Genomic DNA, 26,091 nt, shown 5'->3' with positions numbered 1-26,091 from the left:
TTTGCTAATGTAAATTGGCTCTTCACGCTATTATTGCAAGTATTAACTTTTTTCTTTTAAAATGGCACAGGAAGTCTAATTTCATTTAGTCAAATGGAATAGCACTTGAAGGGTTACATCTCCTTTTCCCACATGGTCCAGATCCAAATTGTTGCTGTGCACACATGCAGTTTACCTTTTACAGATTGATGGAGATCATAGATCTCCATCATGCCTTCTAGCCCTCATTGATAAATCAGGGTTTGCATCTGTGTAATGAATGAAATGGCCATAGTGTAACTAACTTGGATTTTATTTAGCTTTCAGTGAATGAATTATGTGGACCAATTCAAGTTCACAGGTGACTGTAATTCTGTTTAGGGCCATTTTTAAAAATTTGAATAAACAAAGCTGAGTTCTTTACATTTGTGTTCTCGTTCAGCTTGACCTCTCATAGAATGAATTCAAGTGCTGTCTTTTTAGCCACAATCTGGAGAACCTTGATTTGCAAGAGTATCTGAATTCTGAACAATGCTTTCAGTCACATTTCTCTGCTTTTTTTCAGCTTTGAAGTATGAATTACGTGGGGCAGCTTGCAGGACAAGTTCTGGTTACTGTGAAGGAACTATACAAAGGCATTAACCAGGCTACACTGTCAGGATGCATTGATGTAATTGTAGTTCGACAACAGGATGGTACATATCTGTGCTCACCATTCCACGTTCGTTTTGGAAAGCTTGGCGTTTTGCGTTCCAAGGAAAAAGTGGTAAGTAACTTTAATGATAGGAACTGTAGGAATAATTAACGTTCTGCGTTCATAAAACATTAGCTTCATGCTTACGAAAAGAGAAGAGTTTAATCTTCTGAGGGCAAAGTGTACATATTGAGGCTTTGCTTTCTCCCCCCCCCCCCGCAAAACGCTCAGATTGTGCAGCTGTTATGGCATTAGGATAAGCCATGATGTTGCAGTCATTACAGGGAATAGCCAAGATCAAGCTTACCATTTACACTTTCTACTAGCTATCATCCAGAGTATGTGATGCTCCAAGTGTGGAGCATGGGTTAGAGCCTGTTATATAGTGGTTAGAGTATCAGATTTGGATCTGGGAGACCCAGACTTGAATCCCCACTGTGCATGTCACACACGCTCAGTCTAACCTACCTCACAGGGTTGTGGTGAGAATAAAATGGAGGAGAGGAAAACAGTGTAAGCTTCTTTGAGTCCCTGTTGGAGAGAAAGCTGGATTATAAATGAAATAAGGCAACTGAGTTATTTTCTGTACGGCTGCATTAAGGAATTCCATCCATACCAGTGAAGATACAATTAGAAGTCCCCCTTGCTTACAAAGGTATCAGTTCAAAAGCCTAGTCTAGGTATAAAAAGCACTTTGGGAAGCAAAACAATTATTTCAGTTTTGCTACTGGTAAAGCTTCTCTGAAGCAGCCTAACTTAGGCTGTTACCGCACTAGGTATTCCCAGCGATGTATCAAGAGTTTGATATTGTTATAAAAAACATCGCTTTGAAAGGGTTTTTGGATGCCACGGCTAAAAAATGGTTGGAAGACGTCTTCACAGCTAAAGGGGCCAAACAAAGTGCAAACAGTATTTTTTATAACAGTTTCAAACTCTTAATACATCGGTGGGAATACATTGAAAGTGCGAACAGAATTTCTTATAACATTTCCAAACTCTTGATACATTGCTGGGAATACCTAGTATGGTAACAGCCCTAGTCACACAAATGCTTAGAAGATTGCAAAATAAATAGCTTTCAGAGTTATCTAAGAACATGTTGGGTGGGGCAGTCTAGCCAAAGGTTATAATTCAGCCCCACCCTCCCAAAATCTTCCCAGTTAAATTGTCAACAGTCAGAAGAGTGCTGGGGAGGAGAATGTCTGTATGGTGAATGAAGAAAGCGATTGTGTGTCTGTATGGTGAATGAAGGAAGTGATTATACATGAGCCAAGGGTTGTCTGCCCATAGTATATTACAGTGTTGCAGGGTTCCTGGAACGCTCCTCCTGGTTTGTGTGCTGTTATTATTTCCCCTGGTTACCACAGACTGGAGCAAATCCCAGAAATAGCATTAAAATGTGATGTGTGAGGCACCCCCCCCCCCGTCAGGACCACAACTTGTCATTAATTTATTGCTCAAGATGCCCATGTAAAAACGAATACTGTAAGATTTAAGCTCCATTCAGGTAGGTGGCAAGACATACATACTTTCTCTTCGTATCGAGGACAGCAACTGGTGGCCCACAGGCCAATCACAACTTCGCCAGCTAGTTGCTAACCACAGAAATTATGTGTTCATTGATTTTGTCCTCCGTCACTGGCTCATGTGTAGCATCCTGCAGTCTGCCATATCCAGGTTGATGGGAAAGGCTTTCCCTGCTTCCACCAGCCTAATAGTCCTAAATTGCTGGTACTGCTGCCTCCTTGTTCCTCACGGAGTTCAGAGAGGGCCGTCAGACTACTATTGGATTATGTGGGAAAGGGTCGTATTTGTCTCCTGTCATATTCCGTGGGTTTAGAGAAGCAAAAGAAAGTGTCACAATTACCATTCTTTTGTGTGATTTTTTTTTTTTTTTTGCAGGGAGGGGCTATATTGTATAGACCAAACATTGCTTAATTTTTGTATGGTGATTTTTCTTGATCGTTCTAAAACTTCAGCCTATTCCGTTTTGCACAGATTGATATTGAAATAAATGGAGAAGCAGTTGATCTTCATATGAAACTGGGTGACAATGGGGAAGCTTTCTTTGTGCAAGAAACAGAAGAAAAGTTTGTAAGTGGTGTGAATATAAAATATTGAATGAGGCATCTTAATCCTTTTCCCTGTCACGTCTGATTTGCAGATTAGCATCTTCGATTGCTGCATGTGCTTTCCTGATGGATGGAATTAATTTTTCGTTTGATTTACAGCCCATTAGAACAGGGATTGACAAATTCTACGTGCTAGGTTGTCATGGCACCTAGAAATGTCACCGTGGTCGCTAGACTTTACAGCAGTCTCTCTCCGCAATCCGCAGTTGATGTATCATTTTATAACATTCAACGGTGGGAGATATCAGTTGCTTTCTATACAGGCTCCAATATTCAATTAAATGGAGTTTTAAAAGCAGTAATGGATTGATCAGAAATGGGTGAGAAGTTAGGTTATGATTAGGGGTTAGCATTTTGTTGTAGAGATGACAACCAGGGTTATCCTTATATTTGTTTATATACAATACTTTTGTCATAGTTTTAATAAAATTATGAGAAGAAGTTAGGATTGGGTTTTATGGTAGCAATAATTAGAAGACACAAGTGGGGGCCCACAAAACTCATGAGGGGGAAAATCTCATCCTTCCATTGCTGAGGCGGCCCCCCAGTCCCAATCTCGGTGGGAAAACTCCCTCTGGGCTCGCAGCCGAGGCAGCCCCCCCCCCCAATCTTGGCAGGAAAGTCCACTTTGGGCTCACTGGCTGAGGCAGCCACCCCCACTCCGAGTCTCGGCAGACAAGCCCACTTTGGGTTTGCCAGCTGTCAGCCACCCCCTACTCTCTCACACACAGTCCTGATCTCCAGGTGGCCGCCAGTGTCCTCCGCCAGCTGGGCTGGGCCCAGAGAGGCTGCTGGCATCCCCACAAGATAGGAGCTGCCTCTGTGCTGGCAGGGGTTGGAGGCAGCCGCTAACAGCAGGTGCATTCTCTGCATAAAATCCCTGTTTTTAAAATCCCTGTTTAAAAAAAAAAAAAAAACTTTGGGATTTTTCTGCAGACTCAGGGTGTCCCTGTTTAAAGGTGCAGGGGGAGAGCCATGATTGCAATTGAAGGTTTACTTTTTGGTTTTGCTACAGCACTTCCCACTGCTGGAGAAACAAGCCAATCAAAAATTCATTTTTGGGGGGGTAGTGGAAACCGCAGTGGTAGCAGTAACAACTAGAGTTGCTGAACTACAGTAGTTTTCTGCACACACAAATGATGGCTGCAGACTTGTATGTAAAAGTGAATAGGGGAAATTGTGAAAGAGGTCTGAGATTCCGATTCAAATTTTATGATGTCCAAAAATATCCCCGAGAGATACTCCAGTTAACACTGACAGTCACCAAAGTATGATTGGACATGTATAACTACTGGATAAAAGTAGAGTTTTTTCTGTTTTCAGACATTCACAAAATCAATCTGGGATTGTCAGCATTCATATGTGATTTTCAACATTTGCTGGAATATGTATTCTAAGTTGGTTTAGTAATGTATGTAACTTTCATTCCCCTCCCCATTTAAGGAAAAAGTTCCAGCACATCTAGCAACATCCCCAATTCCCACAGAAGATCAGTTCTTCAAAGATAGTGATGACCATTTGCTGAAGTCAAGTGAAAATGCAAGGAAACACTCAGAAATTCCACAAATTGTAGAAACAGAGCCTGTGTTTTCATCTGGATCTGTGAAGAAGAAAAAGCGGAGGAGAAGAAAATGTAAACAAGATGCCAAGAAAGAAGATCTGATCGCCTCTCCTGGAACTGAAGAAGTATTTGAAATGGAAATAAGTTCTGATGATGAGAGAAGTATTCAGCCTCTGAGGTAAGCTGTTAAAGTTATCTTCTTCTTTGACTAAACTTTCAAATTACATAAAGCTCATTAAGGGTACTTGTTGATATTGTAAGGGGGAAATCCTAAAATTTACTTCTCCATATCCATTAGAACACTGCTAATATTTCTTACCTACTTTTTTGAGGGGGAAATTCAAAGAGTAAAAAATAACTTCCATGTACCAGTAAATCACAAGAACAGCTAACATTAATGATAAAGCTTATGGTAACAAGATTTTTTAAAAAACAATGTTTATCTGCATGGGCAAGTACTGGTAACATGACACTATAATTACCAATTTAAGAGATTATTTTTACTGTTGGATGAGGATCATGAAACTTGTCTTATCAGTATGTGTTCTAGAAATATTTTTAAAAATTAATGTTACCTTTGAAAATACTTAAATCTGACAGTTCTAAATGTTAACATGTTTCATGAACTTCATATAGCAGCAGCTAAAGGCTATGTGGAAGTTAATTTTTGTTAATAATTCTCAAGTTTTACTACAGTTCCAAAAAAGTAAACCAGATTGTCAAGTAGGAAAGACACTGTTATTTTTCTAGACAGAGAATGAAAATAGTATATTGTAGATTGAGGCAACTGAAAGCAAAACCCACCTGTGAAAGATCTGGCTTCCATCTCATCTGGCCTATATTCCACAATGCACACTGTTGTGCATCTCAGCCACAGTTATCCAACCTGAGACAAAGGTGAAAGCTCTAACCTCGTCTTCCCTGGTGTCAACAGCACGAATACACTTTAGCTGCTCACTCCTCCATGCAAGTTGAGAAACATAAACATGAGCAACTGAGGTGCTATATGCAGGAGGGCTCTGCTAAAGCCTCTGTTGCTGTTTACACTAGGGGCGAAAACGCATGGTCACTTTATCCTCCTTTAATCCCTGTTTTAGCCAGGATCGAACACACATTAAGCAAAACGCATGCGTTCGATCCTGGCTGAATCCTGGTAGAAACAGGGATTAAAGGAGGATAAAGCGACCATGCATTTTCGCCCATATGAGAGGGGGAGTTAAAGAGCCCTTTGTTTACTGTGTATGGGATTCAGCCAGTGCTGATTACTCTCCAGCCTTTGTTGTGGTTCAAAATATGCCCCCTCTAAAATTTAGTTGATTGCCAGAGGTCTATCATCTTTTTAAAGTTCATGGAGACAGTTGCTTTTTAATATACTGACTTTATCTCCCCAGAAATTCCTCAGATTCGCCACAGAAGGATGAAGAATATAGAGAATCATTGATTTACCATTCAAAAGACCATTATCCCTTATCTGATGGAGACTGGTCTCCTTTGGAAAAGTAGGTCACTTTCTTGAGTCAATTGTCTGCATACAGAATGATGGCATTAAAAAAGAATACAGCTTGTAAAAGCTGTTCTGACCTAAAATTTACCCAATGGAACATTTGATTTATATAACGTTTGTGCTTGACATCTGTAGTTTGCCATAGTTCACTCTAACCTAACATTAGAAGCTTTTTGCATAGCTCACTCAGCTCTTTATGTAGTAATACCTGGAATTCTCTGTGGGGGTAACTTTGGACATTTTGACATGTACTGCCATTGGCCTAGAAATAAGACTCCTGACAAAGCAAGTAAGAAAGATAAATTGATGATGGAAAGTGGATGGATTGCTATTAACTGTACCAAGGAAATCTGTCATTTTAGTCTTTCCTTTCTCTATCCCTTCCTCGAAAGAGGCTAATTTGAGGCAGATTCCTTGATGGCTTGATATAGCGTGGTGTAGTGGTTAAGAGCTGTGGTTTGGAGCGCTGAAGTCTGATCTGGAGAACCGGGTTTGATTCCCCACTCCTCCACATGAGCAGCAGAGGGTAATCTGGTGAACTGGATTTGTTTCCCCACTCCTACACGTGAAGCCAGCTGGGTGACCTTGGGCAGGTCACAGCTCTGTTAGAGCTCTCTCAGCCCCACCTGCCTCACAGGGTGTCTGTTGTGGGGAGAGGAAGGGAAGGTGATTGTAAGCTGGTTTGAGTCTTCCTTAAGTGGTAGAGAAAGTTGGCATATAAAAACCAACTCTTCTTCTTGCTTTCAAGAAAAATAAGATGTACTAATAGATAAATACCACATGGAAGACTCAGCCAATAATTTGTAAATTATTATTGATATCTCATGCTTTGATCTGGAAGCATGACCAGTATATGAGTGAATTAGGACATACTTGCCTAAAATTAAATGCTCTGCCCCCCTTTTTTGTACTTAAGTCTTAAAAACAGGGACATTCCAATAAGACAGGGTTACAGGAATTTTGAACACAAGGCTCTCATGAGAGCAATTATGTAAATGTTTTTTCAAAAATAAAGTGTTATGGTGAGAACATTTAAAACATAACAAAGTAAGCTGTTTAGAGTGGTCTGTTTGTAATTCCGTTAATGTGATTTTTGTTTCTAGCCTCCTTTTTTCACATTCTGGAAAACCCATTTTGGCTTTCTGCCCTGCTGCTGAATGACTGAAGCTCTGTTAAACTGGTGGAAACTCTCAGGAAGGAGAAAAAACAACAACAACAACTGAACAATGACATCTTTAACACAACAACTTTGTTTTTGTTTTTTTACAGCCCTTTTAACCAGGCAGCTTGTCCTAAAAGTGATTCAGAACTGGAAGTGAAACCCGCAGAGAGCTTGCTGAGAGCAGAGTCGCACATGGAATGGACGTGGGGAGGTTTCCCTGAATCAACCAAGGTAAAGTTATATGAAGTAGCTGTTTCTGTAGGACCTTGGTAGTGATCCAGGACTAGTACTCCCCCCCCCCCAGGGAATGTTTCTTTTATCAAACAGCTGCATGGTCTTGAATATAAAAGCAATGATAGGAATAACATGAAGGTAGCACCCTCTTGTGGTTCATCATAGTTCCTTTTTTAAATGTAGCAGTATCAGATTCTGCATTTTTTATCGTATAATCTGTGTGGCTGTGAATCGAGTAAAGGGTATTGTTTGTGTTCTTTTTGCAGAATGCTGTGTGTCTGAAGTCTAATGGTTGCTGTTACAATGCTTGCATATCTTTTTAACGCTTACAAATGCTGGTGTCTTAGTGGGCCTCCAGTACTACTGGCTTCTCTCAGCTCAGGGCCCCGCTCCTTTAGCGGCTGTAGATTCCAGTCAGTGAAGAATTTCTGATTGACTTCTGAGGCTTAGAAATCTGGAATTTGTTTTTGAAAACTGGATACTATTGAGACTTGTTTTTTTAAATGCATTATTTTATGTATACCCATTTACATTTTGCATATGAAACTTAAATCACCATGTTTTATTTCATACTTGGATTGCTTGTCTTTATTTTCACTGAGATCTGCCTCTGAAATGAATTAACTTGTGCTTTAAAAGTAACCATACCTGGGACTCTTAGGAATTGCCTTTAGGTGAGCAAGTGATGATGCATTATGTCTTTGGCACAAGTCTCAATTTGGTTTATATTAGGAACCCAGATGCAGCGCAGTTGCTGTTTGTAGAGCTTCTCAGATGAGGTGGTCTAATGTATTATGTTCATAGTGATCTAGCATAGTGGTATAACATCTACTTCGAACGAGGTGGGGAGACTTGATTTAAACATATTTTTTAAGGTGTTGGCAATACATTCTTGTAAGGCTGCACCTAATTACCGCCCAGGGACGAATACTGTTTTATATAAATATTTTATTAAGCATTCTGGATTAGGCAGTCTGTTTTATCCTCAAGATAACCAAATGAGCCTTCATAGCTGAGAGATTTGAACCTGGGTCTTCCAAGTCTCGATCCAAAAATCTAACCACTACACAGCAGTGTAGTCACTGTGTCTCTTTGACTTGTGCAGATGGTGAACTAAAGCACTCGTATAAAAAAGAACACTTTTCCTTTTCAGATAAGCAAGAAAGAAAAACTAGAACATCCTAGAACTGTCACTCTCACCCCAACAGAGAAGACTCATTTCAGAGTCATCTCCAGCACTGACACAGTTGAAGATGACATTTTGGTGAACAGTTCGGTGTGCATGGTACTGAAACCCGAACCAAGAACTCATCCTCTACTTAAGGAGCTGGATATAAGAGACAGATTTGTTTCTACAGCGGCAGACCCTGTTTTGGAAATTCTTCAAGACTCATCTGCATTGGATACTGATACTCTTCCTAGTCCATTGGTAGATTCTCCATCAGAAACTAAACAATTGGCAAAACTTGACTCTCCATCAAAGAAGAAAGGTATTAATCTTCAAAAGACTTCCTTTAACAAATTTCTACTTTCCTTTATAGTTTCCAAATATTTAAACATTTTTTCCAGTGAAAAATGTATTTGCAACTGTCTGTTTAGAATGTTGCAAGCGGGGGACTCACAAGAACTTGCAGGGGGCATCTCGCTTCACTTACCCCACTGTTTCCTCTTTCCCTTCCCTGAAAACTGCTATAGCTTCTTCCATTTCCTGCTACCTTGTCTCCTCCTGCCTATGAAGAACATTTGTGCATACTTGAGCAGACAACTGTTCTCTGTTTAGGTTTTCTTTTGTAATCCCCCCCTTTTTACACTGTTTCTCCATGGCCCCATTCCATGGGTTTAAGTATCCACAGATGGGGCTGTGTTGAGAATTAGATGTACTGATAAAGAACTGCAGACTCAAGTTTTGACCTTTGAGCACTTTAATGTATAAATCATCTCTTAATTTTCCTATCTGCCATGTAAACAGTAAAATTATATTGGCTAGATTACTGTTCAGATTCAGAATGGATCTCTTCAGCTTTCAGTCACACATTAAAATGTTTATTTAAATAGCATGAGAGAGGCTCAAAGGCACTTTCAGTGCAACATATTAAAACACCCTTGCAGAAGTTAGTAATTAGTTTGCTGGTTCATTTTTTAAAATCTGATAAATGTTCTAATGAAGAACTCCTGCATGGAACTTCTGTTTTGCTCGCCACGTTTGTTCATCTCAGTTTTTCGGAATACCACCACTACACTGTTTGCCCTCTTATACTTATTATTTGACAACTCCTTGTCTTTCTACAGCCTTCTGTTTAGCTAGACTGAATGCTAACCCCTCTATGGTTATGTAAGGCAGAATTTTGAACATACCATACCCAGAAAGGACCTGTCCTTGCTCTTCTGGCTGTATTGATTTATTAGCTCATGTCCTTTTGGGAAGCCGCTTTTATGAGGAACTTAGATCACGTTATATCTCTCCCCTTTTAATATATAAATCTAATGCCTTTGTGTCTGACATAATGCCTTTTTTATTGACAGGGATCCCAAGGCTACATTGTCAGTGGCAAGATTTATTTCAGTCCTTATATCCCTCAAACATTAGATTTAAAATTACGCTGCTCAAGATCAATGGATCAAGGAGCTTCTAAGAGATAAAGGAAAAGAACTTCTGTTTCTATTGTGTTCATACTGCATTTTAAAATGTGATATATTCATCAGTTGTTCTAAATGAGCATGTTTTCCAGGGACACATAAGAGAAGCCAGCACCAAGGGCCTGATGACATATACTTGGATGATTTGAAGGCTTTGGAACCTGAAGTTGCAGCTCTGTATTTTCCCAAGAGGTATTTCTAATGCAGCAGACCACATTGAGTATTTCACAGAGATGTGAAGTCCTTAGGCTGCAGTCCTAAGGGCACTTTCCATAGAGTAAGCCCCATTGAATAACCTGTAGACCTGTTTAGGATTTCTCTTAATCAGTAAGGGATTTTAAAAAGCATTAAAACCCATTTGGTTAAGATGTGATTTGTTAAAATTGTATCTCTAGAATTATTAAATATTTTCTTATGAAGAAATGCTTAAGAATTTGGAGAGTTTTGGTTTAAGAAAAAAGACATTAAAGTAGGGAGCTTGCAAAATAGTACAAACATTATGAAAAATATGGAGAGAAAGCATTCAGTCATAAAACACTAAAAGGGATCATCTTGTGAACTTGGTTGTAGGTTGAGGACAAACAAAAAGAAATATTGTAGTATCAAAGAACTTTTGTTCTAAGATCTCTTATAGAAACACTCATGTTCCAAAAAAGTGTGAAAATAGTAAGTTAAGGCTCTCACATTCTTGCATAATTGTGCTTGCTTATAACTTTGGTTCTGGCGTCTCTACCTTGCCATGATCTACCTTGCCATCAGTCCCAAACTTTCCCACAGCTGAATCTTATGTAAATATTAGGTCAGTAATACTTAATAAGAATTTGGTTACATATTGAAAGTATTGACATACAAGATTAATTAATTAATTGAGTACCATTAGAAGAAAGAAATGTTAAATAAACACTAATCTAGAGATCATATTGTTATTTGCAGGTCACATTAAGTGGGAAAAATATAGTGGATTCGTATAATGAATTGTACAGTTCTCAGTGAACACAGTATAAAGACTTGGATCTGACCAATCGTTTCCATACGCTCAAGGAGTGGGGATATTTGTCTCTTCCTTCTCCAGTTCCAGTGCAAAATGAGTGCCTGTATGCAAATGAGCATTTAGGCGTAACTTAATTATAACTTCAAAGTATATCTTCAAAGTGGCCATTAAACAATAAACTACGAATAGAGTAACAGCCTTATCTTTACCAGACAGCAGCTAGATTAAATGATAGTCGTGAGAACATACAGGAAAGTGTGAAATCAGTGGAATAATGAGAAGATACAGATGACCTTTGAACCCTCCACCATGCTGTTCCTGGGGGAGTGTCACTTATTTATTTATTAAACCCCACCTTTCCTCATGGTTCCCCAAGAGGGGCATTTTGGGCAGAAATCCTTCCGTCATAGAGATTTCATTACTGTTTACACAGCATGCAAGCTGGAACAAGAGCCCTAACTTAAATTTTCCATTGAGGGGAGGGGTTGTAAAAGCTTTAACTCTTCTCTTAAGTATCTCTTTGATCCTAAATAATCCCATTTTTTTTGTTTATTTTTTAAAGAGAGGTACATTGAATTACAGCTCAGTTTCAACCTTCTGGCTTTTTCCTCTCGTGCCACACTGTCATTCCTTTTATATCTGAGAACAAATACTTAAAAATAAGCCTTTAAAAAAAAAAAAAAAACCTTATTATTTTGCCCCTCACTTAAATAGGTAAGCCATGATGTTGCTGCAGGCCCATGTAATGGACGATATAAAATGGGCTGCCATTTTTTTTTCATCCCGACTCTGTCCTAGTCTCACTTTCCCCCAGAAGTTGACAGTGGCAACCAGAAAGCCATTCTTTTATTCATCTGAAGGTAAACTGGTTCTGTTTGGTCCTCTGCCAGCTCCTTCCTATGTAGCTATACCTTTGTAGCTTTTGAAAAGAGCCCTGTTTGGTGGTATTGCAAATAAAAACACACAGTGGGAAGAAGAAATTCTAGTCATGATGCATATCTATTCTCTCCAGGATCAGAGGAGCATGCCTATGATATCAGGTGCTGTGGAATCGCAGGCAGGATAATGCTGCTGCAGTTGTCTTGTTTGTAGGCTTCCTAGAGGCACCTGGTTGGCCACTGTGTCAACAGACAGCTGGACTTGAAAGGGCCTTGGTCTGATCCATCATGACTTTTTCTTATGTTTTTATGAGAAATTGTCAAAAAAGCAAGCCTTGCCCTGTCACCCAGCTCCTCCTTTTGCAGACCAGCCTGGCTATGCCCTCACCTGCCTCTGGTTGGCCAGACAGAAACAATAGAAGGGGGCTAGTGAGAACCTGCTGCTGCTTCTTCACCAACGGCTGGCAGCTTCTCTTGGCTTTATGTATTGTGTGTGCTGAAGGCAGTGTAGAGGACAACACTCTACTTTGACTGCTTTATACATACAAAACACAGGGAAAGGAAGTCTGTATAACCAGGAAGTTTGGATAGTTCCTCACCACCTTTATTACTGAACTCTCATTGGATTGAATTAACTCTCATTGGATTGATCTGGAACAGAGCTTGGCAAACCAAATTATTCTCTAAAAACCTTAGAAAATAGCATAGTTTCCTACAAGTCCAGTTCTAAAAATCAGGCACTGTTGTGCTTCTGGTAACATCACTTGGGGTGGGGGGCAGCTCAGTGGGTCCTTTCTCCCAAGCCTCCAGGGCGAGCTCCTTGACCCTGAATCCCTGGTGTACATTATGATGCCAAACAGGGGTCACTGCTTGCTTGCCCATGCCTAATCGAGCCTCACTAGTTGCCACAGGGACTTAGGTCTACTTTCCACAGTGCCTGATGTCTGGTCTAAGGCGCCTGGGAAAAACTGTTTTTCTCAAAGGGTTTTGTGTGTGTGAGAGTGTGTGTGTTTCTGAAATGCTCTGAAAATTAAAATAGAAAATTACATTGTGACGTACAGAATGACTGAAAGAAGGCTGTATGACTTGGGGAGAGGAAGGAGAACAATATGGAGTTGTGCCATTGTGCCTTCAGGTGGAAGCTTGTGTCCCCCAGTTCCAGTGATCCTCCATTTTGGATTTCATAGCTGTAGGGAAATCTTACTAGGTTTTGACAGCATTAAAGAGAACGGGACATGTCTTCAGTATAGAGTTCCTTCTGAGGTTCTTTCGTTCCTTCATGTAATGCATTGTTGTGTGTGTTAAGTGCCGTCAAGTCGCTTCCAACTCATGGCGACCCTATGAATGAAAGTCCTCCAAAATGTCCTATCTTTGGCAGCCTTGCTCAGATCTTGCAAATCAAAGGCTGTGGTTTCCTTTATTGAGTCAATCCATCTCTTGTTGGGTCTTCTTCTTTTCCTGCTGCCCTCAATGCATTGTTAACTCGTTGAATTTAGCATCACAAGAACTAGTGACACTGACCAGCTTGCATCTCCAGTCACACAACCCTCTTGGAATAGATGCTGCCAGGAAGCCCTTCACATGCACTAAATTCTACATTCAAAGGAGGGTGTGCAAGTGGTGCTCAACTCTGCATGGACTGTTTTGTAGCACACTTCCACAATTGCCTAGTTATGCTTTGTGGTGATATGTGAAAGCTTTATCCATGCTGAGTCAGTACCGGCTGGCAGCAGTCACACAATGTCTTCAGTGTGCACCGCTAAGGCTTTAGCTTAGTGAAGACAGAATGTTTTCTTGGTGGTGGCCCTTGATGCAGTGGTGAGGTGTTACCCAGTGTCATGGAAGATGCTTGCCATAATACACAACAGCGGAACTTCAGTATTCAGAAGCAGCACAACTCTGATTTTTCATCACGCCCTGCTTGACAGCTAAATGAATCTCTGGCCTGAGTGCGCAAGGCAGTTTTGACATCTGAGAGGACCATAATGATTTGGTGTTTGTTGATAACATTTAGAGTTTCTAACAATCCCTTCACCAAGGTGTTCCTAATTAATTGCTGTTCTAATTTCATGTGTGTATGAAAATCTACTTCTTATTTCTTCAGTGACTCTGATCCAGGTTCCAGACAGTGGGTGGAATCTGATACCCTCTCCGGGTCACAGTCGCCACAATCTGTGGGAAGCGCGGCAGCTGACAGTGGCACAGAGTGTATGTCTGATTCCGCTATGGACTTGCCTGATGTCACTCTCTCTCTTTGTGGCGGTCTTACTGAAAATGGAGAGATATCTAAAGGTGTGTAAGAATCGGTTTTATTTTCAGTATAGTAACGAAAGCCTGTGTTTTAAATAGCTTTAGAGAAAATTGATTATTGTGGATCAGTGCAGCATCAAACTCTTTAAAAAGCCTTCATGTATCTGTCTAAAAATAGGAAGTTCCTGTTGAGATATATATGAGTGATAGACTGGCTTGAGTGGTGAGATTGGCAAGCTGTCTTCTTAGGAAGAATTATTATGCATTTAGGTTTCCTGTGATGGAGACTTTGGAAAACTAAAGGTTTGGTTCAAAAGTTGTGTTTTAACAAGTTATTAATTAATTGCTGCTAAAACAGATGTGTATATAGGGCTGTCAAGCAACTTAGAGGCAAGTGGCTTTTTAATACTTCTAAGATGTATTAACATTTAATTAACTATTTAATTAAACTATTTACCATACCCATTTTTGAATCCCCATGCCCAAGGCTTCTGCTCGCTGGGATGTGCAGAGTCATAGCCATGGGAGGGAAATGTATAGGCTGCCATTTAAACATCATAGAAGTTCAAAAACAGGAAGTGCTATTCAAGTGCCATTTTCCAATATTTGTTATAACATAAGAGAACTCTTTGCTAGCAAAAGCCCTAAGAACTCTGGCTATTTCCCAGAACTGGATTGTACTTGTCAGTTGCCAGAGCTGGGTTTTTTATATGAACATTTCTGACTACATAGAAAACTGCATTTCCTGTTTTCTAAAATTGCTTTGCTTTTTCATTACCTCCTTCATGTAGGGTTGCATGGTTTTTGAGCAGGAGTTAAGGGTCTCTACAGTTCATAAGAGGAGCATCTATACGATGATTACTTAAGATGCATCCACTTGCAAAAGGAGAATAATTTATGTCATTACTACATAACGAACTAGATTGAGACAATGTTTTTAAGGAGGAGAAAAATGTTTTTAATAACTGATAAAATGTCCTTGCATTGCAGAAAAATTCATGGAGCATATTATTACTTACCATGAATTTGCTGAAAACCCAGGACTTATAGACAATCCTAATCTGGTAATAAGGATATACAATAGGTAATATTCCATGCATTTTCTATTAAATATTTGTTTTTCTTTATGGTTTTACAATAAATTTGACCAGTTAATATGCATTGTTGCAGTAATTCTGTTTTACTTTGGCCTTTTAAAAATAGTTCTTAAATTTGAACACAGTAAATACTTCATTATTAGCTGACACCATGACAAATTTATAGCATACTACTTGAGCTGCCATGAAGGAGAATAAACTACAACAAATGAGTAATCATCTTCTGTTTTCACTGATGTGTTGCATCATAGTCGTTATACTTTTGTTGGATGTATATTTTGCAGTCTGTCCATAATGAACTGTCTTCTGTATAACAGGTACTATAACTGGGCATTGGCTGCTCCCTTGATTCTCAGCCTGCAGGTGTTCCAGAAGAGTTTGCCACAGGTAATACACTGAATTGGATTGGAACAAATTAATCTGCCAAAATACATGAGACCTTCATCTTGGGAAGGAAGGGCTTTGCTTCCTGTTTGCCCCACAGTTCCCACGGTGTGGCCGTTGGCGAGGAGGGACTGATCAAAAGCTGGCACAGTGCTAAAGCAGGATGCCCAAGTGAGATCATGTCTCCAGATGCCTCTGTGCCATCTGAGGCTTGGAGTCATCTTATCTCTTTGTGAGGGAAGAAGCACCACCAGGCAGGCAAATGGCAATATGTGGGCAACTTGTATGCTGTTTCTAAGCTGGCATCACCCTGTTCACCTAAACCATGTGTATCCAGTTTGTGCATCCCACACATCCTGTGCTTTGTCCTCTAAATTTCCTCTGCAGGCACTCCTTTACCCCTCTTCCATCCCACTCCACATCCAATGAAGTAGGGGGAAGAGGCTGCAGAGGAAGGCAGTAGGTGTGACCTGAGGCCTTACTGTATATACAAACTACATTTTTATGATTTTAGGCTACAGTTGAATCTTGGATTAAAGATAAAATGCCAAAGAAGTCTGGAAGATGGTGGTTCTGGCGTAAGAAAGACAGCTTAGTTAAACAGGTAAAGTAAATTCACTGGTTGGTGACACTTCTGATTGGTAACTTCCTTCCTGTTTATCAGAAAAATGACGATAAGTGGTCCATTTATTTGAACCAAACATCATAGTCCTAAATTTCCCAATACTAATTTCTAACTGAATTGTGTAGCAATGTGGGAAGCTGTTCATAGTTAGCATGGTTTGGGAGGCCAATACTACATTATCAGCTTATAAGACATTAATAAAATGAGATATATGAAATAAGTCTCCCCTGAAGCAGCTTTTGTATCATTGATTTAATTCAGAATGAGAATACAACTAAGTTGTCAGTCAGAAATATTGCAGGTTGTCATTCAGATTAGGTGGCAGTGAAGACGGGTAATATTTTCATACATTGATGTTTTCATATGTTCTTTTCGTATTATAGCTTCCTGAGCCAAAGGACGGGAAATCTGAAGCTCCAAAAAGTGACCTATCAGCTACTATGAAGGAACAAGTTGAAAGCCGGTAGGTTTCATTCAAGTGAGGTTATGCTCGGAGTGAGTACCTGGCCTTTGAAAAACAGGAATTACTGCTGGATAGCACTTCATCTTAATGAAGCATTTGACCAGGACCTGGGAAAGTTCATAGAGTGCACTTTAATATATTCTGACGCTTCACTAATATTTGATCAATTTGCTTGTTTCCAAATATATCAGTATAATTGGAGAAGCATTTAAACTGGAAAATGCTGGAAGAGCCCCACTTCATTTTTTGGAATGATGGTTAGAATGTGTTTCACATTGTAGAATACCTGAGCATTTGTTTACATTGACTCTGAAAGTCCTGATACATCTTATTATTGTTTTTATATCATAATAGGCCTACAGATGATTCTTCTAGTGATGAAGGATCACAGGAACTGAAAGAATCTTTAAAAAAAGATTCTATTTCAATTGAACATCCAAGCCATGGGAATTCTACCTCATATAAAAAGTCACTACGATTGTCTTCAGATCAAATTGTAAGTCTATACATCCTGATGATTTTAAATGGTTCTAAATTTCATATAACAGACCTTGTGAAGAGAAGATTAGCTGGAGAAGTAAAAGCCCAATTACCATTTTTTTCTCAAGAACTTTTCTGGGATATTATTAATCATTCTGGGATCTGGTCTACCTTTGCAGTTTCTAGAAAAATCCTACCTTGCTGGAATCTCCCCCCTTATTTATTACCTAACTCTAGTTCAGAACTGCTAATGTTTATGTGTATTGTAGGAATAGAATGACACACATTCATGTTTCTGATGATCACTATTATGTGGTGGAAAGTAGCATCAAGTCACAGCCGACTTACAGCATCCAAATACAAACCAGGGCTGACCCTGCTTAGCTTCCAAAATCTGATGAGATCAGGCTAACCTTATAGCAAATGTCAAATCTTTTTTAAAGTATGTCATATTGAAAGTTGTTATGTGGACTAGTAAACACTTCAGCATTGATACTGATGTGTTAATGGGTCTAGTATTACAGTGCAGCTCATGGACTATGTTTCCATCCGAACTTTATCTCCATTTTTGTGCTGAGTGAAAGAAATGCAGAAATATGAAATAGGTATTAAAATCAATAATAAAATGTGCCTTTAGGAGAGCTGGCTCCTGCATCTTTGATAGTTCTCATTTGGTTAATTAGGTCCTTCTTTTTTTAGAGAACACTAAAGGATTGTGAAAAAACCCACAGCCCTTACCTCAAAAAAGGGTAGTGCCTGTGTAGTTCCCAGGATTCTTTTGACCCTTTGCTTGCTCTTTTTAAATTGTCTGGCAATCTTTAGCCTGCTGTACCTCCATGGAATGAGCTAACTTGAAGGATATAAACAAGAACTATAAAACAAGAACTTTTAGCTTCAGATGAAGGGACCTTATAGTATACAAAGTGGTAAAGCTTTACTGAACCCTACTCAGATAGGCACTTCAATTCTACATATTTTTATTAATGCTTACTTTGATGCAAGTCTTACTTATTTGAAACATCAGCCTACCTCAATCCAATGAATACATTTAATGAAATGGGTTTCTTTGCTTTGCTTCTATTCTAGAGATGAACTGTGGCTTTTCAATTAATCTTGAGGGGGGCAGATGTTGACCTAATGCTAAGAATTCATTATATCAAGATCCAGTCTGCTATCTCAGTACATGATTTGGGTGGTAACCTTGTGCACACTTGTATTTTGGCTTAACTGGTTTGTAGGAAGAGGAGGTAGATACTCTATATGCTATTTAAAAATTCTGTACATACCAATATTTAGTTTTACTATTGGAATGTAACTTTTTTTTGGCTAGAGAAACATTGCATTCTTGTTTTTTTTTTGTTAACTTTAATTGTGCCTTTTGATTTTTAAAGGCAAAGCTGAGACTTAGAGATGGCCCAAATGATGTTGTGTTCAGCATTACAACCCAGTATCAGGGGACTTGCCGTTGTGCAGGAACGATATACCTGTGGAACTGGAATGACAAAATCATCATTTCTGATATTGATGGGACAATAACAAAGTAAGCTACACTGCTGTGCTGCTGTCGGTTTCTGTTCCATAAGGCTGAGAAAATTGCTACTGGAAAAAATTCTGTGTTTAAGAACGAGTGACTGTTTAATTTCTGCTGCTTCCATCTCTCCCCACACATCTCCCCAAATCTTTGCTGGAATCTGATGTGATGGGCTAGAACATGTCAGTGTCTGACTTAATTACTGAATAACTGAAACCAGTGAAATTAGTAGCCTTTGAGTTGACCTGAAGTATATTAGGCAGTGCTGGGTCTTTTTATAGCTGCTTTGATTTAAAATGTTTCCACCTCTGCATCTTGTTCTAATGATTGTGCCTGGTTTAGGTCTGATGCTTTAGGACAGATTCTGCCGCAACTCGGTAAAGACTGGACACATCAGGGTATCGCAAAACTGTACCATTCTATTAACGAGTGAGTATCTTGCCTGTAATAGTGTTGTGGAACATAGAAATAATATATTGTACTAATGATTAATCACTTTGGCTTTGCCCAACTTTTAGTCATGTTTAACTGGGGGAAAACCCCTGAATTTATAATCTTTTATACTTCAACTGTATTAGTCTGTACCTTATTCAGAAACTGTATTTCAGTCAGTCCAGAGTATCATTGGAGCTTGAAGTGTATGGTTAAATATGCAGCATGCAAAGAAGTTTAAGTTCTACCAGAGGTCCTGCTTGCACTTTGTTTGCCAGCTACATGCTGGATATTCTGACATCCATGAGTAGGGCTTATAATGCACAAGTGCAGGTCAGCTGAGGGAAGCTTCCTGGGTTCTTTTCTTCTTGTTCTTGTACCATCAGAGAAAGGGAACTGGTTGCTTAAATGATCTGTGAAAATGTCAAAGAAACAGCTTCTGCTTCTCCATGTATGTGGTGTTATGGTTGGGACTGAGTGTGGAGAAGCCTTGGCTGTTTTCATAGCAGTGGACTTCACTTCCACCTCCTCCTCGCTTCCTTCAATTTTCTGCCAGCTCATTGCCCAAAGCTCCCTTGTGCTACCATGATCCAATGTTGCAGGCAGTGGCAGTCTTTGCCTACCTAAGGCTTTCCCATTGAATCTCCATCCTTCCCAGCGTAGAAGATACAACTAGGGTTAAAGGAGTCTCTTGTCCAGTTAAGGAGGCTACCACCCTGGAAGGTTGTGGATATATCTGGAAGCTAGATGCTTTGGGTTAAGGATCTAGGAGGAGAGCAGCAGAAGCTAGTGGTGGTAAACGGGATCCAGTTGAGGAACGGTAATAGAAGAACAAAGAATGATAAGCACGTGGAGCTTGTTGCACAATGCTGCCTAGGAGATATGGAACATAAAGTGGAAGCATAGAAAAAAAAGGAGGACAAGAAGGGGTGCATGAAGAAGTAAAAGGCGTGGTTTGCTTCAGAACTTTATATAGGATTTTAAAATGTCTGTGGTGTCACTGACAAGCAGTACCACAAACCTTTGCAAAAGACTGCTTCTGCAAACATTAAATGTTGGGTGGGGGGTTAAACCTTTGAGCATTGAGTAGCTGGCACTGTATAAAGATTCAGATGTAGTATATCAAACCACAAACCACTTTTGTGGGGGGGAAATGTGCCTAGAAGCATCCTGCAAGTCTACAGTACCGATTTTCTCTTCTAGTTTGTGGGCTTTAAAGTCTGGCATTTTAAAGTCCCCTGTAAACATTACAAATTTCCCACAAGAAAAATACTTTGGTGTAGACGAGAGGGGGAAAAAACATAACATCCATGTTTTAGATCATTATGCATGGCCTATAAACTTAGATGGCTATATTGGCAAACCATTCTAGGTATTTAAACCTCATAAAAAAGGACAAGATAAATGTGCTTATGGTCTTTAAGAACATTTTAAAAGATTTAGAGTGGATGGATGTTTACAAAGAATAGTAAACTATAAAATTGTATGTGAAACACTTTGAGATCTTCATTAACACACCCTTCTCCAAACAGTTATTTTGTAGGTTAAAGGTTGGGTAGAGCTGGAGGAGTCGTCTTTGCAAGCGCAGTAGGATTGCTGCCTTGAGTGGGACCTTTTAGTGTTATAAGAATTTACCTTGTTAAGAGAAATCTTCTTAATCTAAAATATCAATGAAGTGCATTTTGTTCCTTAGGAATGGCTACAAATTTCTGTATTGTTCTGCTCGTGCCATTGGAATGGCAGATATGACAAGAGGGTACTTGCATTGGGTCAATGACAAAGGAACAATCCTGCCTAGAGGTCCCTTGATGTTGTCTCCAAGCAGTTTATTCTCTGCTTTTCATAGGTATGTAAACAAAAGACATCATTAGTATCTTTAGAGTAGTGGGTTTTGAAGTATGACTAACTAAATACCTGCGTTTGTCATTTATGTTGGCTTTGGTTTTTATCGTGGCATGATAGTCTGGCGTGGTTTCTAAATATTTCATTTATATAACTACAGGAAAGGTTTATACTGGGTAGGAATGTTAATTTAGAACAGAGTGGGCATAACAGAAATCCTTTTTTCACTTTTAGTTCAGTCACTTTTAGTTTAGTTCAATGTTTATGATTACCTAGTGGTTAATGGATCTTGGTCTGATCCTGAAACCACTTTTTATCAACTGATCATTGGGACTGTAGTTTCCTTAAAAAGAAAAAAATGGTGCAAGATTGAAGTCCAACACGCCCTTGCATAGTTGAAACATATCACATTGTCTAACTGCTTTTTATTACTGTCTGTGATGAATAATTTTTTACAACTCTTTCTATATAGGCTGGTGTAGTTCAGTCATTTGAAGGGCTAAGTTAAACTAGTGGAAGGCACATGTACCGTCTTTTTCGCTCCATAGGATGCACCGCTCCATAAGACGCACCTAGTTTTTAGAGGAGGAAAACAAGAAAAAATCTTGTTTTCCTCCTCTAAAAACTTGTCTTATGGAGCAAATGCTGGCTGGGCGCATGCTCGTTGGGACCATAAGATGCCCCCCCAGCTGGCCGTTGGGGCGGGGAAAGCCGGCTCGCGCTGGAACAACGCCAGCCGGCTCTGTGCGCACATTCGCTCCATAAGACGCACAGACATTTCCCCTCACTTTTGAGGAGGAAAAAAGTGTGTCTTATGGAGCGAAAAATACGGTAATTTCACAGACGGAGGGACTTGGGTGAAAAAGGACTCCCAACCTTTTCCCATCCCTTTCCGCTCCCTCCTTTCACCCCAGCTGTTCTTGTTCCTTGCTCTCTTTCTGTTCTCCCCCTCTACATGATATTTCCACTGGTTTTCATTCTACCTGCAGTCCCCTGTTGCTTCTGTCCCTTATCCTTGTTGTCCACCAACCTCTGCCTCTCTTCTTCTCTCCCAACCAGCATCTCCTTGGCTCTCTTCCTTCCTCCAATATATATCTTTCTCCCCCCCATTGCAGAACTTTACTTATCCGTGTGTAAATGAATGGCAACCATTCACTTAATGTTGGAAAAAGTACAGGGCAACCCTAGGGCAGGGTCTAAATTTGTTTTGAGTCTCTGGTGGCCCTAACTATTAAGAATCAAGATGGCTCCAATATACGTAGCTGTAAGCAGTTCTTGTTGGTCACTCTAGAATGTGGCATAGTAGAGTAGGATGGGATAGAACATGTTGTAACCTGAATATCCACGTTCTCAAATATCCAGTTGGGTCCTGGGATGCCTGGGAGAAAGCATGTATATAAATAAAATAAATGTAAATAAATTATCTAGGGACTTGGATGAACCTTTTAAGACAAGTTGTATTGGCACTTTCCATAGTTACACATTTACAAGGAAAATAGCTTTGAAAAACTTAAAGCAATATGGAGAAAAAATCCTGCTGTGTACTGCTCAATCCAAGTGGGTGTTTTCCCATGTATAGGAGGAAGTGCAGCAGGAATGCAGGAAGTACTAGGCGTGTATATGTGAACCAGTTCTTATTACTTCATTGAAAAGCAAATGCCAATAGTTAATAATGGTATCAATTCATGGAAGCAGTAGTAATTTTTAAAGGCTTACACAAATACCATCTTAGGCCAGACATATTGTTGATTAGATGATGTAGGACTGGTTATAGTTCATGGGTTTTTCCCCCCCCTCAGAGAAGTGATAGAGAAGAAGCCAGAGAAGTTCAAAATCGAGTGTTTAAATGATATCAAGAACTTGTTTGGTCCACGTGAACAACCTTTCTATGCTGCTTTTGGAAACAGGCCTAATGTAAGTCTGCTGTCATCCTAACAATGAGTCAAAATATTTGTGTTTTCATATTACAAATGGTGGTCATGAAATTAGTTTTTGTAACTTAGTAATGAGTTTGACAAAAAAGTATAAATTAAATACCATTCTTCAAGCCTAGCCTTATCAGTGTACCCATAACTTCTCTTGTATGTTCATTCCATCCACCTTTGTAGTAGTTAAATCACCTATTCCACAACAGACTTTATGCCTACCCTAAAGGGAACTGGTTGTGACTGAATATGTGAAGCTACTAATGATCTTTTTCTGTCTTGAGCTCTTAATCAAAACACTGAAGTTTCTTAACACTGAACTTCTCTCCTCTACTTTTGCTTTCTTCTTCATCTTTATAAAGATCTTTTCCCCAGGCTTGGGAACCTGAGACCCCAATGGCAAGCTTAATTTCCATTCCATTTTATCTCTAGAAGCTTCCCTGTGATTTCTGTCAATTTGGGCTTACCCTGCTGTTGATTTGTCTTGCCCTTGGAGCTCTTGCGAACAGTAAAACGACAGAATCTCCTTCGTAGATTCTGGAGAGTGTGAAATAAATTATTCATGTGCCTGTTAACATAGAACCTGTTTATTTGTCAGAATTAATACATGTACCTCTGAGTTTAATCCCATGAATTTTGTAATATGCCATTAGTCAACTCATAAAATTGTCAATGCAGCCTTGAAAACCAAATGCAGAGATGTTCTGTTTTTTTTTTCTTGTAATCTATAGGATGTATATGCCTACATGCAAGTGGGAGTTCCCGATTGTCGAATATTCACAGTCAACCCAAAGGGTGAACTAATCCAGGAACAAACGAAGGGAAACAAGTCTTCGTAAGTATAGGATTTTAAAAGCAATCTGTAAAGGGCAAAGCATCACTTAGTTGATTGGGTAGGAACTTTGGAGTATGTAAAGGAGCTTTTGGTGGAGCTCTCTTGTGAGCAAGTGGTCATAGAACTGGGCCTTTAAGGCTGGGAGTCACTTGTACCACTTGTATCAGTGACTACACTGAAACTAGGATTAGGAATAACCATTTTTCTAATTTCTTCTTGAATACAGGTATTACAGACTCAGTGAACTTGTAGAACATGTGTTTCCACTTCTGAATAAGGAACAGAGTTCTGCCTTTGTGTGCCCAGAATTCAGCTCCTTCTGCTTTTGGAGAGAACCACTTCCAGAGGTGAACATAGAAGATTTAGTTTGAATAGCACTGCTCCCACACCACCTCTTTCTGGAGAGAGGACACTTTATCCTTTGGTACCACATGTCTTATTAGATACAGAAAATGTCATAGGTTTGGTACTAGCCAGAAATGCAAGGCTAATCTCTTTGTTCTTCCAATATCCTTATTGAATAAGGCACTGGAATGCTAACTATTCTTTTAAATACTAGATCATCGAGAGATTAGGAAACAGTATAGGGTGGTAATTTAGGGACAGCTCTACAATTTCATATATACAAACCATACTGGATGCATGTGGTGATTTGTGTGCTAGTCTCCTTAATATATCATCTTAAGCAAAATCATAAATAAAAGTATGTAGAACTGATATAGACAGTATTAGGCCCAATATAGGAACTGTAGTACTCAATTACTTAGGCTGCTTCAGATGTCGTATCTGAGATTCTTGTGGTTAAATTCCTTAATGTCTTAAGAATTTACTACTAAGTAATTAATGCTTGATAAGTCATTTTGCTGCATCAGAAAGTAGTGATGGTGGAAGTGGAGATGGTACTGTATTAGCACATTCTCATAATTTCTTTGCCTTGTATCACAGTGATTTGGCTATCAAATATGCCTTTTGTTACTTGTGACATGCTTATATATATTGCTTCCTTAGCTGCTATATTAAATTGGAAATCCACAGCAAGGTTTAAAAAACCACATTTGCTGCAACAGTTGGCACTTCTTTAGTCTGGGCACACTACATAGGTCAGTAAGCAAAATATACAGAAAACATTCAGGGATAAACTCTTGTCTTATAACATAAAGGTAATGTATATAAATTAGTCTTTAAAACTGGGACTACTGTTAAGCCTTTCCAGAACTCTGTGTGTCGGGGTTCTTCCGTCTGAAAAAAAGTGGCATGGGACAATGGGGCCAAAGTGGAAAATTATAAGTATCAGCTATAAATATCAGTTCTGATCAGATGCTTTATATATTAGTAGCATAGTAGATCCAAAAGCAACTGAAGTCCTGATTGAAGTAGCCAGTTGTCTTACAGTCTTTCACTTGTTTTACTTTTTGCTAACTGATATTAGTTAAGAGTTGTCTGGAAAAGCACAGCTGATTTGGCAAGTTTTAGCCCTTACTCTTTGCCAGGCTGTGGTAGTACATCACAAGCAAAATAAAACTAACTAGAAAATTTATTTATTTTTAAAAAAAATTACTAACTTGAAATTAGCTAGGTCTATGTCTACTTGAAGCTAGCTAACTCTAGGAGGGGGGCAGAAGTGAAATGCAGGCATCACTTGGCTATGGCTAATGTTTTTCCTGGTCACTCAGAAGATCCATATAAATACATGAAAATTGCCTCTTTTGTCAGTTGTGAACAATTAGGTTTAATTTGCAGCTCCAGTAATTCCTGAGGCTGGTTTTCTGTTGAGTCAGCTCCTGTAACAATGCTGAAGGGCTAGGTGCAGCTCTTGTTCTCAGTGGAGGCATTACCAGGCTCCTTAGGATCTCTCACAAAGCCAGAAGAGAAACATGGCTTGTGCTTCAGTGAATTTGTTCAGAAAATGCATACAAGAAGAATTAACTAGGATCACTAGGTATAAGCACAGCATATTCTAAGCCTTGAAATTGCTAGCTTTACAATGGTCAGGCTGTGTAGTTCAATGTGGCAACTGATTCCCCCCCCCCATGAGGTAGGATTAATATGACAAAGTACATTTTTCCAGTCCAAGGAAAGTGCAAATCATACAGTGCCATCACAACAAAGTCTGCTGTACTGGATGAAATCCATTTCAGTAGTAGGAATTTGTTCACTTTCCTATTGTCTTACTTTAAAGCACTCTGAAAATGTAAAAAAGTGATTGCAGTGGAGAGATCCATGAGCTGATTTTGACAATAATAATTTCCAGAAAGCTTCTGGAAGAAAAATTCTTTTTTATACTTATAGCCTGGGAAAATTTTGTTGGTTGTTTAATGCTGAAGAGTGCTCTTGAGTCATCTTGATCCAAACTTTAATTTGAAATAGATACATGCTTCTTAAAAATAATGTGCTATTATTTATAATGTCAGAGTCTGAATTTGGATAGCATTTTGTGACTCTTTAAATACTAAGT

General features: G+C 39.3%; 1 protein-coding gene across 1 annotated transcript; it reads left to right on the top strand.

Moving 5' to 3' along the window:
* Positions 1 to 548: 548 nt before the first annotated feature.
* Positions 549 to 24,096, top strand: LPIN2 (lipin 2). The gene is made up of 19 exons (XM_056854553.1): positions 549 to 745; positions 2,672 to 2,767; positions 4,249 to 4,544; positions 5,758 to 5,865; positions 7,140 to 7,263; positions 8,420 to 8,756; positions 9,996 to 10,095; positions 13,877 to 14,064; positions 15,013 to 15,106; positions 15,437 to 15,506; positions 16,018 to 16,107; positions 16,512 to 16,591; positions 16,946 to 17,087; positions 18,463 to 18,611; positions 18,945 to 19,031; positions 20,728 to 20,880; positions 22,676 to 22,790; positions 23,533 to 23,636; positions 23,863 to 24,096. Exons 1-19 carry the CDS (start codon positions 554 to 556, stop codon positions 24,005 to 24,007), a joined length of 2,670 nt encoding a protein of 889 aa, XP_056710531.1. The 5' UTR covers positions 549 to 553; the 3' UTR covers positions 24,008 to 24,096.
* Positions 24,097 to 26,091: the final 1,995 nt, after the last annotated feature.

Source organism: Euleptes europaea, chromosome 8 (assembly GCF_029931775.1).
Source record: "Euleptes europaea isolate rEulEur1 chromosome 8, rEulEur1.hap1, whole genome shotgun sequence".
Taxonomy (NCBI): domain Eukaryota; kingdom Metazoa; phylum Chordata; class Lepidosauria; order Squamata; family Sphaerodactylidae; genus Euleptes; species Euleptes europaea.
Note: the sequence above shows the minus strand (reverse complement) of the source record. Positions and strands in the feature narration are given on the sequence as shown.